A 16427-nucleotide genomic window follows, 5' to 3' on the forward strand; every position below is an offset into this window, starting at 1 on the left:
GATGGAGTGTAATATATAGGTTATGAAAATAACCTAACCAACCTAACCTAACCTAACAGAATGTGTAACCTGACCAAGGAGGGGGGGGAAGAGTCCCCCGTACCCCCCTTAAAGAAAGGCAAGCTTAGAAGTGTAACATTGGTAAGGAGTCAGTGTCTGAAACAAAAGCTCCCGTATAACATGGCACATGCACAGTAGGATTCGGCGTCGTAATAGCAAAAGTAATCGGTGGATTTTGGCTATGTAACAGCTCCATTATCGGATTATTTTTCGCTTTATTTCAGCTTGTATTTCGTGTTTCAAATGTCATAAATAAGAGGAAATAACACAATAACACGGAAAAACCTTCCCCCAAGTGATTTACCACACCCATAACCCCGCTTTCCCATCAGATAGAGTAGGATAGATTTTAAGGCATAATTCTCCCAAGTGTTTTACACCACCCAAAACCCTGCATTCCCATCGGTCCCCCTTACCATAGGATAGAGTTCAAAGGTAATTTACAGGTTAGATAGAGAGGGGACATGAATCTCATTGCCAGCACACCTTAATGCAGCCATTGCAAGAGAGTAATCTTGAAATGTCCCTATAAATGGTTGTTCTGATAATTTTATCAACATTTTCTGTAAGCTATCATTCATTAATGATCAGCCAGTATACAATATGCCATCTTTTCCATTTCATTATTGCTAACTGGTTGGGCAACACAGTCAGAATTCTATGATTATACAGACACAAATAAATATATAATAAAGATAATGCCCTATACACAGATGTTCTGCTAACTTTGGCTACCATACAACATGAAAATATGAAATCAGATGTTCGCAGCAAAGCCAAAGCATAAAATAAAGAGATTTTGGAGGTATTAAGGTGGCTGCAGATCATTTTGTTTGTTGGGCTAATAAACAGCTAGAAGATGAAGAGAACACAGATTTGGAGTTGGAGGTGCAGACAGAACTGCCACTGAAAAGAGTTAGAAAGAAGAAAACGATGCCTGGCGAGAAGGCTTATGATGAAAGGCTGAATGATGCAGAGAGGGCTTATGAAGTTGAGGTATATAATCCAATATTGGACAATGTCACACAGAGCCTCAGTGATCGATTTCTTTCTCAAGGGACTCTTTACAACAATTTATCAATTTTAGACCCAAGAAATTTTGATCAGCTGAAGAACAGCAATACTGAAGAGTATGAGTCTTTATTTAAAGAACTCAGTACGCCATTGCTTAAGTTCGACAGCTGGGTAACAGCTGAAAACTTGAAGTTGGAATTAAGAAGTCTAGCTACACACTGGGAAAAATTGAAAAATGCACCCTTGGAAGACTACACAGTTTAAAGATATGAATGATGAGGATGAACACGAGTCTTATTTAAATGAAGACATTCATGAGACAATTGCAACGAAATGTTCATCGTGTAAGAATTGTCCAGTCTGGAGTTACCAGATACTCAGTAGGTACAACTTGTTAACTGATGCCTATCATATAATTGGTCTAGCTTACAAGTATCTCCTGACCTTGTCAGTTACTCAAGTTTCCTGTGAGAGAAGTTTTTCTACCTTGAAATTCATATAAAATTGCCTAAGAAGCAGACTCTCACAGGAACACCTCCAGGAGTTTATGCTAATGACACTAGAGAGGGATATATTAATATCTCTCGGTAATGATTTAATAATTGACAAAGTTGCATCCAAGAGTGAACTATTAAAGGAAATTTTGATAATCTAAAATAAAAGTAATTCCTTTAGTTATGCCTGCATGTGTTTTATTTTTCCCAGAGCCGTTTATCCGACCCATCCCTAGTGTGTGTGTGTGTGTGTGTGTGTGTGTGTGTGTGTGTGTGTGTGTGTGTGTGTGTGTGTGTCCCATCAAATGTATACTTTCATTTCAAGATATACCTCCCCACTTCTATTTAGCTCCATCTTCAAGTGGGCCGGTCAACATCCAAAAGTCCTGGGCCGAAATTTTGTCCCAGTCCGTCCCTGACTATAGTTTGACAGATCTAAACTGAGAGATTGTTTTCGTCTTTGGGTAGGAACCCTGTTGCCATATCTACCAGTATTCAGTTTTGAATATCTTACTTTATAAACACATGAATCAATAAATCGGTAGTTTAAGGTTTTTAGCATGTTTTGCTCAATTTAATCGTTCACATATTGTGATTTTAATTTTATTTGTAAATAAAATGAGAAATCACATTTATAAATGTGACAACTGTTTCGAAAGACGCTGCCACTTTTCCTGTTACCTTTGACAGGCGATAAAGGCTACAGGTAGGCCAAGCTACCCTTTGGATAAGCCCCACCGCCCGGTCCAGCTGAGAACTCTAGCACCAAAAAGAATGACTTCTTGCTTTAGGTCACCGAGAACTAGGCTATAGTCAGTAGGAAAATAAAATCATTCCTACAGAAAGCATGCTGTGAAACGGGCAAATGCAGTTAAGCATTCCGAAAACTTGCAAACAGGCAATGCTGCAAAGGATATCTGTTATTAAACTAAGATCTTCTGACGACGAAGATTCTTTGTAATGTACATTTTGTATGGAATCATATAATTACAATTCCTGTGATAATTATTGTAAATAAATTATTTCTCTCCCAATGATGAGTTTATGTGCAACAACCTTATAAAAAGTAAAAATTATTACACGCATTAGACCGTGAGTGAAAAAGGAAATTAAATTTAAGTAAATCATAACTTGATGAAAGAAAATGAGGGGGAAACCTAAAATGAAGAGCAATGAAATGCAAAATATTGCAAACTTGTTTAGGAAATGGATAGCAGGTATGGCAGACGGAAAATTCATATAATAATAAAAAAAAAAGTTAGAAATAATCTACTGGCAAGATTATAAGAAAATGTCATAAGACACACACTGAATGGCAATTACCGATTTTTATTACTTTTAATGAAAAAGATAATCAAATCAAATATGTCATATAATATGCAAAATTTAAGGGTAAAAGTCATGAAAATGTAACAATAAATCGTCTCAAAAGTAATAACCAAATATCTAGAATGTTGGCTCGTTTACGGATTAGGATTTAGCTAGTATACGGTCAGTTTCATTAAGTACTGTCCCAAATACCTAGGTAGTAGGTATAGCTAGTAGGTATTGCCTCGCTGGGAGATGGCTGAGGACTTAAGAAGGGGACGATTTAAAGGTTAAGAGAGAAGTGGCAATAGGGTTTTTCTCAAGGAGGCTAAATAGGTACCAAACAATCTATCAGTTTAGATCTGTCGGACTAGGCCTACCTAAACTGCCTCATGGAGATTCTTTTCAGGTTAGCTACCTAGCCCTAGGCTATAATGTGACTCTCAATCTAAAGATTTCCTCACCTTTTCGCTGTTTTTCGTCGTACATGTAACGGTTGTCCTAAACTCATGAACTACTAAGTCTAAGACGACGGTAATCTGTTATCTGTAGTCTTCTAAGCAGGTTGTTCAACAATCAGCTGTTTAGACATTTAACCGAACGTTCGGATACATTTATCCGAATGTTCTTCCCGAACTCATAGAAAAAAAGATTTTCGATATAGTTTTTATTATTTACAAATATTATTCTAAATTTACCATAGATACAGTTTTTTACTTATACTACCAAAATAATGTAAAGAAATTCATTGTCATTTCGATGTGGCCTACACACAAACATTCGAACACTTAAGTGTAAAGGTATTAGTAGTAGTACTTGAAGTATTATCGGAGATATGAAGACATAACGGCTCTCTGATGGAAGTGTGTTAATTAGGCTTATTTAAAAATTTTCTCGCACATAGCCAATCTTTGACTATTTATTCCTACTCTCACTTCTCCCTTTTGTCCGTCATGACAAATCTAGTTCCCGCTACTTTTTTCCGCTTTATGAACGACGAAGAAAAAAGTGAATTCAGAACATTTCTTTTTTTCTTCCATAAACCTTATCTTATCAATTTCCTGCTTAAGTAAGTTACTATGCCGTTTCCGTATTGCCACTATATTATTTCACAAAACAAAAGTATGTTTTTTCAATATTTCTTTTCAATAGCATTCCTGTCATACATGTTTGATAAATCTTTTACTTGGTCTTTGTTTTGAATACTTTTATGCTTGTTTATGTCACTAAATAGCGTGTGACAATATATTCAGCTAAGGCAACAGGAAAAAATAAAAGATAGGAGTACCAAGCGCTTTCGAGTTATTTCAACACAATTGCAAGGTACACCTCGAAGATGTGTTGAAATAAAACGAAAGCTCTTGGTAGGTATTCCTTTCTTTTATTTTTTTTCTGTGGCCTTAGCTGAGTACCTATACATTTATGCAAAAGATACATTTGTGTATTTTTTTCCAAGTAAGGCCATCACACAATTATACATGAAAGCCTTTCTCTTAAATACTTTTTTCCGTCCTCTAAGCTGCTTGCCCTACACATTGTTCCTTTAAACAATAAACTTGTTTTCCTTTTGTTAGATAGTTTTCTTTATACCATCATCCAGGCCATAGCATCAAACCTTGTACAGTAAGTTCCAAAACTGAAGCGACAAATTTCAGAGAATTTCGTTCGAAATTCACTAACTGGCAACTACAACTCGCAGCTGAAAAAAATATATTTTTTCTACGGTGAAAGCTCTATCAAGCAAAATAAAGCTAACATATGATGCACAAATATCAAATCTATGATATTTATAACAATCATAAGAAAAAATTACGGTAATAGTAATTATTTTAAAGTATAGCAATTACTTCAAACTATAGAAACGAAACAATTTGAAATTTTCGTTCAACACAGGATTACCAACATTACCAATGTATATTTCGAGCAATATGGAAACAAATATTTAATATCATAGTGTATTATCAATTATTTTAGCGAAGATGCATAAAACCATGCAAGTATCAATAGAATGTGAAGGGAAAATCTCCGCGACATTAAACATAATCAACCATGAATGCACCTAGATTCAATGGAGAAGTTGGGGGTGGTTGGTAGTTCTGACTCTAGCTTCTAGGACCGAGCATAAAACACCACCTTCGAGAAAGGCTCTAACCTCTGTTTGCTACCTTCAGGTGACTAGGCCTAGTTCCGGGCATTGCAAGGCTTACAATGCAGGGGCACTGTCTGTTATTTAGGCAAAGATAGAACCTTCAGGACCGACACCAGGACATATCCTTGCACCTGGGAAAAACAGACCTCGCTATATAAAAAAATAAGAAAGTCGGTCGCAAACAACCAGAACACCGTAAAATCACCATCTGGTTAAGTAGGGAGACGACAGACCCCAAACCATCCCTTTCCCCCCTCTACTTTACCTCTACCCACAATACTAACTCCACCTTTTTCACTTCAACCTATTACTTCAAATCTTCGAATCATATCCCAATCGTGAAATTTAAGACTGAATTTGCGTAGTGGGCGTATCATAAGGGAGTGATATCACCCAAATTCATATCACCACTGACAACCAGCAATCAGTTCGATCCAGTCAAGTATTATTGCATAACAGAAATTTATGAGTTTTTTGGGGATATATATATATATATATATATATATATATATATATAATATATATATATATATATATATATATATATCGAGCTACAATGTCCTTTAATATCTAATTCGCTCTACCTCGGAATTAATATATTTTCATATATGCTTAACCGAAGGGGAATTGTAGCTCGATATATGTATATGAATCACGGAAATGTGATATGACTTATATATATATATATTTATATATATATATATATAATATATATATATATATATATAATAATATATATAAAGAAGCACCCGAGCATGACCAATAGGCCTAGTGCTCGATTCTTAAAACAGACCTCTGGTTATTCCTGATAGATAAAAACGTCCTGAGAGAGAGAGAGAGAGAGAGAGAGAGAGAGAGAGAGAGAGAGAGAGAGAGAGAGAGAGAGAGAGCATAACAGGGGATACTCGAATTAAAATAATACTCGCCAAGCATATTCACACTCCGGATCGTATGGACAAGAATAGTCTCACTTATGCACTGAAAGAAAGAAAGAAAAAAAAAAGTTGGAAACCTACGAAATACTTGTCTGGTGCGACCCTGAACGCAATTCCGCATGCAAAAATTTGCACAATCGAGAAATTCCATGAAATTATTAACTAACAACTGGAAAAATATATTTTCCTTGATTCTTGAAATAGGCCTAACCATGTACCAACGCTAAACGCGCAAATAACTTGGATTTCGTTTTTTTTTTTTTTTTTTTTTTTTGTCTTTTTGTACACCAACTTGTCTTATTTATATTTCATTTAAACAGATGCTAAACTTCTCTGTGCTTTATCAAAAGAAATCATAATAACTTTCGATATAACGCTATAAAAGTAGAAAGTTAATTTACAAATATTAGGCCAATGCTTATGCACACGGTTCCTGCTGCCACTCTATGGTGAACACTTCATATCACATTTTGGAAGCCGCAGATGTTTCTTTGGGGAAATTCTTTTTTTTTCTATTAATAAAGAATTACTGAACTAACATTGATCATTCACTAGGGAAATACTTTGTGCGCTTATTCAGTTAATCACTGATACGTATTATCAGATAAATAGGATGACAATAATTGGAATAAAATATACTAACTGGCAACCCCATGAGTTTCTATAGAAGTACGAAAAATTCTGAGATTTGTCGCTTCACTTCTGGAACTTACTGTACTTCAACCTCGCTATCACTGACAGAATGTATCACTGACTGACCCCATAGCCTGAGGCTGTGGGTGTGTAAATTTATTTGTACATATACATTTTCTAACCTTTACGAAGTCACTGCTAAGAGCTACAAAGTAACTATACCCCATTTTCTTTAGTATAAGCTCTGCAGAAAAATTAATATTATATTTTGAATAACTTGATTAACTTTACTTAGCATTTAAAATATTTGATAGATAGATTTAATAAATAGATTTAACTGTCCCTTCAAATTATTTAAGAAATTATTTATTGATTTGGGGAGTGATAAGAACCATTGACCTGACATAGGCCTTTTCAAGGGGTAGGCTTAGGTCGGGCGCGGGTTTTTGGGCCTGGTTCAAACGGACGGCGAGCGAAGAAGGCGACAACTAGGTCGGCGACTTCGCCCTTTTAAGTTTAATTTATTTGTACGTAGTGTAGGGTTTTAGAAATTCATAACCCTTTTAAATAATTGGTTTGTATGATCTCCTTTCCTGCTTTGTACCTATCCTAAAACCTCATCCTATCCGAAATCCTTATCTGCAACCAAAACTTTTAACAGCCTTCGTCACTGATCGGCTCGACGGAAAATTCGGTAAGTGGAATACATTTCTTATCAACGTACCAATTTATTTCTACGAATGCGATTAGAGGTCACTGGGTTTGCTGTTAAATATATAGGGATTTTGTTTTTTTAGTTTACACTGTGAATTAAAGAGGTGTGTGTCCAAACTGGGTTAACTTGAAGGTAGGTCAATACTAATTTTCCACAAAGACTAGACCGCCCATTATTGGACGGCTGATTTGAGCCCCCCCCAACAACGGACTTTCGTTAGGAAGCGGTTTCCTCTTTTAACGTTTAACTTACGTATTTAACTTAACTTACTTATTCAAGACGAATACACTGTTTTCTTTACCTTGACTAAATTTTAAGCCCTTTTACATAGTTAGGCTATTGTAATATTGGAGTTTGTGAGAATTAATTGGGCATAGACTCAGATTGAGCTTTTTACAAAGGCTATAATATATGGGCGTAGTAATAAATTTAGTCGAAATTAGGTCTGTCTTGTTTACTTAGCATTACTATTCGGGATTAGTTTACTTTAATTTTACTTTAACCGGGTCCGGAACTTAATAGAATTCTGGGACCAACTGAGCTAACCCTGGGAATTTTATGGCCTTGGTTTGATTTATTCATAGTCCTATTTAGATTAATTGCATTTACCTGAATTACTTTTACCGGAATTTAACATAACCTACTTAAGCTTACCAAGCAATTATTAATCCTTTGGATTTTTCTGGCACAAGTCTGAAAACACGTTAGGCGCCACGGAAGAATTGTGTGCTTAACAGCCCGTTTTATACCATTTACTAAATTACTACTAGAGAACACTCAGTGGAAGGAATTAACCCTTGTAATTTTGTAGAGTATATTCCTTCGATCTTCCCACTGAGCGAAACAAATTTCCCACAAAGGAAGATTGGCATCCCCAGCGGGATGTTTTAAGGCCTGTGTGTTTGTCCAGGGATTTTTTGTCTTTGTTACCTTTTAAACTCATAAAATGTCTGCGACACAATTAGCATATTCCCTCGACTTTATGAGGAAAACTGCAAGGATTTGTGCACAACTGCTGTGGACTTGATTCAAAGGGCAAGTGATGTTGAGTTCTCGACCTTGAAGACATATCGTCTTAGGCTAGAGTCTCAAATAAAGAAGTATGAAGAACTCAACTTTAAGTACCTTAGTTTCAACTTGGAGAAGAAGGGTTCTCTGAGCAAGACCCTGATAGAACACAGCTCACTACAAAGCGGCGTCATGCCAACCAAGTCATCACAGAGAGCTGAAGTTTTGGAAGAAAGAAACTAAAAAAATCATTGCATGGAAGCCAAACCCCAGAGGAGTATTGCAACAGAGTTTAGGCCATGCATAAGGTTAAGTTGCCGTCTTTATCACTACCAGAATTTGAAGGGACCGATGGAGAATGGCCCCCTTTTTGGGATGTTTTCGAGTCTAACGTTCACTCTCGTCCAGACTTGAGAGCTGTTGACAAATTTATTACCCTGAAGGGATGTTTGAAGGGTGAAGCTCTAACTCTGATTAGAAATATTCTTGTCACGAATGAAAACTATTTAGACGCCATTGACCTGTTGAAGAAAACTTATGCTAATCCAGAGAAAATAATCTCATCTCTAATTTGTCAACTAGCAGGCCTGCCTAAACCTTCTGCAGACCTGGATTCACTACGTGGCTTCTGGACTAAACTTGAACAATATGTTAGAGGCATAGAAAGAAACAAACCTAATTCGGATCACTGTACCTGGACGCTTGGACCTCTAGTTTTTCAAAAACTACCTGCAAGGTGAAAGAACAAATCCAAAACAAGTGTGGACAGGACTACCCCTCACTCCTAGATATTAGAGAGGGGCTAGGAAAGATAATCCTGACCTTGTCTTTGCCCTTGATTTTGGAACCCAGGGAATAAGAACAAGGATTACTCCCATAGAAAACCCAAGCCTAACCAAAGTCCAATAGACCAGGTAATCAGACCAAAACTCAGGTTAGTTCTTACACCCCTAAGAAAAACGAAGTTACGAATCTGAGTATTTCTGTCACTCCAGGGACAGCCTAATAAGACCGCTAGAACTCAAAGTTGTGTATTCTGTGATAGACCAGAACATAAAGCCTACCAGTGTGACATTTACAAGACCACACAAGAGCGCATTTCAAGACTTACCGCACAAAATCGTTGTGTGAAATGCACTTCACCTAACCATAAGACCACCGATTGTCTGGTGAAGTTTCACAAATGTCTGTCGTGTAAAACTGGGACTACACCATTCAGCATTGTGCCCTGACTCCTCAACTGAGGTCCTCTGCTGTGAACTATTGTGGAGACAATGACAGTGACAAAGACTTAAAGTCACAAACAAGTGGAATTCTCCCTACCGCCTTAATGAAAGTGGTGTGTCCCCGCCCGCCCTCAGGCAACACCAAGGAACCTTAGATCACTGTTTGATTCTGGGGCACAACGCACCTTCATCACACAAGAGGCAGTGGAAGAGTGTAAACTTGTACGAGACAATCCTGTCCGAGCTGAGCATCAGTGGGTTCTGGGATACCAAAGAACCTAGAGAATATAGTACGGTCACTGTACCTGTCAGGGTAAACGATGACAGCCTTGTAACTTTAAAGGCTATTGTCGTACCTAAATACCTCAGAGCGCTAGGCCTCGTGACTCTGTAAGATAGTGTCTGAACTGAAGAGCCAGAATGTCACCCTAGCTGATCCTAACTGTCAAGTAGTCAGATTGACCAGGTGAAACTGCTTGTTGGCATAGATCACTACTTTGACTTTATCCATTCTCCACAAGCAAAACGGAGTGAACCTGATTAAGTCCTCCTTAGGATATCTGGTCGCTGGTAAACTGGCCTCGTAATGACACCCCTCTATCAGTGCTCATTCTGTAACTGTAATGAGACTAGCAGTTGATGAACCTTCAAAGCTGCTCTAGAGATAAACCACTTGAGATGTCTGATAGCAAATTTGCTGAAGACCCCATCCAACAGCTTTTGGACCCTAGAATCAGTCGGAATCGTTGATCAGATATGTCACCTGAGGATAAATTTGTACTGGAAGAATTCAAGAATTCCATCAATATGGTTGAAGGACGATATGAGGTATCTCTCCCCTGGAAAGTCGATAAGAAACAACTCCCTACCAACTTAGCACTCTCGAGGAAAAAAGACTGAACAGTACTATTCACAAGCTGAAACAAACTAATAAGTATCTGGAAATTTATGACCAGATCATCAAAGAACAACTGTCTCGGCTTCATTGAAACAGTGCCAGAAGAAGACCAAAACCGGACAAATGTCCATTATTTACCCCCATTTACCTGTGATTAAGGATTCAACTACAACGCCCATTCGTATTGATTTGATGCAAGTGCCCGGATGGACAAGCAGGCCCCTAGCCTGAATGATTGCTTATACTCTGGCCCATCCTTGACTAGTCATTTAACCGACTTGTTGTTGAAATTCCGTCTCGACCCATTTGCGGTATCGGCAGACCATCAGCAAAGCCTTCTTACGGGTAGGTCTCCAACCTAGGGATCGTGATTATACACGTTTCATTTGGCTAAAAGATCTTAACAATGAAAAGGACCTTCAAGCCTATAGGTTTAGATCAGTTCTCTTTGGAGCCACCTGCTCGCCCTTTTTACTCCAGTCAACCTTGCAACATCACTTTGAAACCTACCCCACTTCACCTGAAGTTTAGTTTCCTCATGACCAAATTTTATGTGGACAACTTAATTGGTTTCCTTACCAACAACAGTCAGCCTCTACAGCCTTTACAAGGTTGCAAAGGAAGTCCTGTCAGATGCCGGAATGCCTTTAAGAGAATGGATCAGTAATGACCCAACCTTCAACGAAATGGTAAAACAAGAAGGTGATGGAACAACAGAAGGCTCAGATCTTGTCAAAGTTCTAGGACTTCATTGGAACTACAAGACTGACCACTTAAGCATAAAACCCCCTACCTTTGAGGAAGCTCCGCTTACCAAACGGCTACTTTTTGAGCAACCTTTCAAAAGTATTTGACCCTCTAGGATTGTTTGCTCCCATATTGTACGAGCCAAAGTTCTTATGCAGAAGATCTGGAAACTATCTAAAAGGTGGGATGATGTTTTGCCACCAGAACTTCAAGAAGAGTGGTCGAAGATCAAGAAAGACCTCGAGAACGTATCATACCAGGAATTCCCACGCTTCACAGCCAACAGAGGGACCAACTACTCTCTTCACATATTCTGTGGATGCTAGTGAGAAGGCCATATGGGGCTGCAGCCTATTTGATGGACCAACACGCAGGTGCGAACCTAGTTTTCTCTAAAGCAAGAGTCGCCCTCTCAAAAAGAAAAGCATACCACAACTTGAGCTGACTGCCACTATAGTGCAGTCAAAATAGCTGACTACCTCAGAACCGTTTTCACTACTGATGGTGTCAAGATTACTGACACTGTCATATGGTCTGACAGTAAAGTTGCCCTACACTGGATTCAGAACAACAATCTAAAAAAACATCTATGTCCGCAACAGGGTGAATGAGATAAGTCAGGTCACTGAAGTGAGGTACCTCTATGTACCTGGTGAAGAGAACCCAGCAGACCTTGTCTCTAGAGGAATTTCCATGCGGCAGTTTAAGAAAAGTCAAATTTGGTTCCATGGTCCAAGTTGGCTCCCGAACCCAGAGATGTGGCCAGAGCAGGCAGATGTATCTACATGCTACCCACCTGAAACACCTGAAGAGTTTTAACTACAGTTGTCAGTGAAGAAGCTACTTCTCCCATAGAGATCCGTAGTTCGCTTCCCTTCCTAAACTTATAAATGTCACTAAGCTAGTAATTAAGTTCACTAGGCTCCTTAAAACGTACCATTGGGAATCGTAAAACTAAGAACTTCGGGACCCGTAAACTCTGAAAATGTCGAAGTACAGAATCAGAAGCATTACGAATTCTTATTGGCTTCACACAGAGTCGGTATTTCCCAGAGGAGTTTGTATACCTTAACAAGAATTCCCACAAAATTCAGCCAGAATTAAAAGTCTAGGCTTGTTCCTGGATGAGAATGGACTTTTGCGATGCACTGGGAGACTACAAAAATGCGGACCACCTTCCATATAGCAGTAAATTTCCTCTGCTTTTACCTCCAAATTCTTCTTGACTGGACTTATAGTCATTCAAGCACATGAAAATGTTCTTCATGCAGGCGTTCAAGACACAATTTGCAAGGTGAGAGAAGAATACTGGATACCAAGACTGAGACAGTGTGTCAAGAAGATGAAAACGAAGTGTCACCTATGTAACCGTCTGGAAGGACCTGCATTGCGCAGGCCTCCTCCGCCACCTCTACCGGCTTGCAGAGTGAACAGTCTCCGGCCATTTGAGGTGACCGGAGTAGATTTGACTGGACAAATTCTTATCTGCAATCCAGCCACTAAAGAACTAGACAAGGTTTACATAGTCGTATTCACTTGTACCTCAACACGAGCTTGTCACCTGGAAGTGGTAAAAGACTTAACCAGCACTGCTTTTCTCAATTCCTTCAGGCGATTCACTGCACGAAGATCTTGCCTCGTCGAATGATTTCTGACAACGCCACTAACTTCAAAACTGGTTCTTCCTTGATTCAGTCCTTGTATGATGACACTGACGTACAGTCCACACTGACTAGGGAAAATTGTAAATGGACATTCATCACACCTAGGGCACCCCATCAAGGAGGCTTCTATGAGAGGATGGTTGGCAGTGTGAAATCAGCACTTAAGAAAGCTATATTCAAGAAGAGGATTAATTCTGATGAACTGAATACCATTGTCACTGAGATAGAGCGTCGTATTAACAATAGACCTCTTACATATGTGGATGCTACATCTCCAGATACCGTCGATGCCCTTACCCCTTCCCACCTGTTGTGTGGCTACCGGTTAAACTCGTTACCACTACCATAGACCGGGGACTACCTGAATGACCCAGATTTTGAGCTTGACCACAAACAATGTAATGAGAGATTCAAGTTTGTATCTCAGGTAATACATGCATTCCAGGAACAGTGGGAGAAGGAATACTTGCAGTCCCTGAGAGATATACACTATTCAATGGGGATCCAACCCAACCGTTCCAAACCAAGATTAAAGTAGGAGATGTGGTGTTAGTACATAATGACACCCCTCGTTGCATGTGGAAATTGGCAAGGGTCATTCAGCTGATGCCCAGCTCTGATGGACTGGTCAGAGTTGTGAAGCTACAGACCAGCAATGGAGAGACAACTAGGTCAGTTGACAAACTTTACCCACTGGAGGTCTCTAAGCCAGAGGATATGTATACTGTAGAAGCTGCGGAGAGTTTAGGAGACAGTCAAAATTCTGAAGGCTATCAAGCAGAAGAGAGACCGAAGAGAAGAGCCGCCACCAATCGAGGCGATTCTTACAGCAGTTGATTAATGATGAAGCTGTTTAACTAACACAAAACTGTGTGTTTTGTGTTTATCTCCCCGGGAGGATGTTGTAAATTTATTTGTACATATACATTTTCTAACCTTTAACGAAGTCACTGCTAAGAGCTACAAAGTAACTATACCCCATTTTCTTTAGTATAAGCTCTGCAGAAAAATTAATATTATATTTTGAATAACTTGATTAACTTTACTTAGCATTTAAAATATTGATAGATAGATTTAATAAATAGATTTAACTGTCCCTTCAAATTATTTAAGAAATTATTTAATTGATTTGGGAGTGATAAGAACCATTGACCTGACATAGGCCTTTTCAAGGGGTAGGCTTAGGTCGGGCGCGGGTTTTTTGGGCCTGTCAAACGGACGGCGAGCGAAGAAGGCGACAACTAGGTCGGCGACTTCGCCCTTTCAAGTTTAATTTACGTAGTGTAGGGTTTTAGAAATTCATAACCCTTTAAATAAATTGGTTTGTATGATCTCCCCTTTCCTGTTTTGTACCTATCCTAAAACCTCATCCTATCCGAAATCCTTATCTGCAACCAAAACTTTTAACAGCCTTCGTCACTGATCGGTCGACGGAAAATTCGGTAAGTGGAATAACATTTCTTATCAACGTACCAATTTATTTCCACGAATGCGATTAGAGGTCGCTGGGTTTGCTGATTAAATATATAGGATTTGTTTTTAGTTTACACGTGAATTAAGAGGTGTGTGTCCAAAACTGGGTTAACTTGAAGGTAGGTCAAAATACTAATTTTCCACAAAGACTAGACCGCCATTATGGACGGCTGATTTGAGCCAACGGACTTTCGTTAGGAAGCGGTTTCCTCTTAACGTTTAACTTACGTATTTAACTTAACTTACTTATTCAAGACGTAATACACTGTTTTCTTTACCTTGACTAAATTTTAAGCCCTTTTACATAGTTAGGCTATTGTAATATTGGAGTTTGTGAGAATTAATTGGGCATAGACTCAGATTGAATGATTTTACAAAGGCTTATATAATTATATGGGCGTAGTAATAAATTTAGTCGAAATTAGGTCTGTCTGTTTACTTAGCATTACTATTCGGGATTAGTTTACTTTAATTTTACTTTAACCGGGTCGGAACTTAATAGAATTCTGGGACCAAACTGAACTACCCTGGGAATTTTATGGCCTTGGTTTGATTTATTCATAGTCCTATTTAGATTAATTGCATTTACCTGAATTACTTTTACCGGAATTTAACTAACCTACTTAAGCTTACCAAGCAATTATTAATCCTTTGGATTTTCTGACACAAGTCTGAAAACACGTTAGGCGCACGGAAGAATTGTGCTTAACAGCTCCGTTTTATACCATTTACTAAATTACTACTAGAGAACACTCAGTGGAAGGAATTACCCATTGTAATTTTGTAGAGTATATTCCTTCGATCTTCCCACTGAGCGAAACAAATTTCCCACAGTGGGGATGGTGTTTTTTAAATCCTAAAATAGTATCAGCCACACCTGATAAACAAATGTGGAGTTAGTTTCATTTTATAAGGGGTAGTGACATCGGTTAAAGGGCCGATCCTTCTAAGAATGTGAAGTTACACGAGCAATTAGTAGTCATAACTTCAATAGAATAAAAATAATTTTTAATTCGCTACAACGTGCCTCGATGTTCAGTTAAATTGCTAGGAATTACAGCACTTTTGTGCCCTCCTACTAACTTTTCCTTAACGGCAAACATTTTCTCTCCTCTGCTTTCCATGTCTTTCTTATGAGCAAAGCTTCCTTCGTTCTTTAACCCTTCTTTCGTCACACATAGGCCTACTGATTTATTCACAGAACTACCTTTACTCTTTCGTTAATAACGCCTCCCCAACAAATTACTTAAGGATTCAAAACATTGCTTCCTTTGACACACCACTTTATAGTTTCTACAAAACTTCCACATCATTTCAACAATTCCTTTTCTCTCTCCTCCCACTGTCATCAGTAACATTTTATTCCAAACAACTTTAAACAGTCTACTTCAGTTCTATGATTCGGAAGTTCTCCGAGGACAGAAAAAAATACTGGCAAGATGCTGTCAAAAAAAGCAAATCTTAAAATTCAAGAGGAATATGTGCAGGGGTTCGTCTTGTTACCAACAAAAGCATTGGCTTTACTACATGAATCATGCGTTACTAAGGTAATTTTCTGCAAGTTAACTTTCATTCAGCAATTAAAGGCTCAATGTACACTCCATTGGCATAGGTCTAACTCTCTCTGCGGAACAATCACTTATCTGGCTAAAGTTTGATTAATACTTCACACAATAACTATATAATACGTAGGCAGTATTGGTCGTCTGACTTGAGGGCTTCCCTCCGGAGCTGTCGTGCTAAATATTGTTTCTGTATGTACGAGTATGACATCACACCCAGTTACCGTAATGGTAAGTACTTACATTCTTTTACTTGAACGGAAAAAATGAAGGTCCTCTTTCGAACTCCTGAAGTGCACTACTCGCACTCACAGTTTAAAGTTAGCTTAGGCAAAGACAGCAACTTATCAAAGAATGTGACTTGCTACTTTTTATCACATTAAAAACCACTCACGGATCAAATAGATACTACGCTACGAAACCGGGAAGTCATCGTTATTAATCTGGATGACTCTTAAACCGTTTCACTATATAGCTGGCTACACTAATGCTTACAAATATGACCAGAAATAACAGAGAGCAGTGAGATCTTGTTGTGAAA

The 16427-nt window shown here is 38.4% G+C and overlaps 2 protein-coding genes across 3 annotated transcripts in view; one reads left to right on the plus strand and one right to left on the minus strand.

Moving 5' to 3' along the window:
• LOC135222947 (enoyl-CoA delta isomerase 2-like) overlaps nt 1-16229 on the minus strand; it is a 103185-nt gene extending 86956 nt beyond the window's left edge. Inside the window, exon 1 of one of the 2 annotated variants that reach the window (XM_064261399.1) lies at nt 16130-16229. The gene's annotated coding sequence lies outside the window, so the exon portion shown is untranslated. Of the gene's footprint in view, nt 1-3340; nt 3498-16129 lie in introns of those variants that run through there. The other variant, XM_064261398.1, reaches the window with a different exon arrangement.
• LOC135223170 (uncharacterized) lies at nt 8616-13200 on the plus strand. The gene is made up of 2 exons (XM_064261675.1): nt 8616-8966; nt 12799-13200. The coding sequence occupies exons 1-2, from the start codon at nt 8616-8618 to the stop codon at nt 13198-13200; spliced, it is 753 nt and encodes a 250-aa protein (XP_064117745.1).
• Nucleotides 16230-16427: the final 198 nt, after the last annotated feature.

The sequence above is a fragment of the Macrobrachium nipponense genome, chromosome 8 (genome assembly GCF_015104395.2).
Source record: "Macrobrachium nipponense isolate FS-2020 chromosome 8, ASM1510439v2, whole genome shotgun sequence".
Taxonomy (NCBI): Eukaryota; Metazoa; Arthropoda; class Malacostraca; order Decapoda; family Palaemonidae; genus Macrobrachium; species Macrobrachium nipponense.

Coding starts and splice junctions, on each gene's coding strand:
- LOC135223170 (XM_064261675.1), top strand. CDS start 8,616: ATGCATAAGGTTAAGTTGCCGTCTTTATCACTACCAGAATTTGAAGGG. Junction 8,967..12,798: donor GGACTAAACTTGAACAATAT/GTTAGAGGCATA, acceptor CAATTCCTTCAG/GCGATTCACTGCACGAAGAT.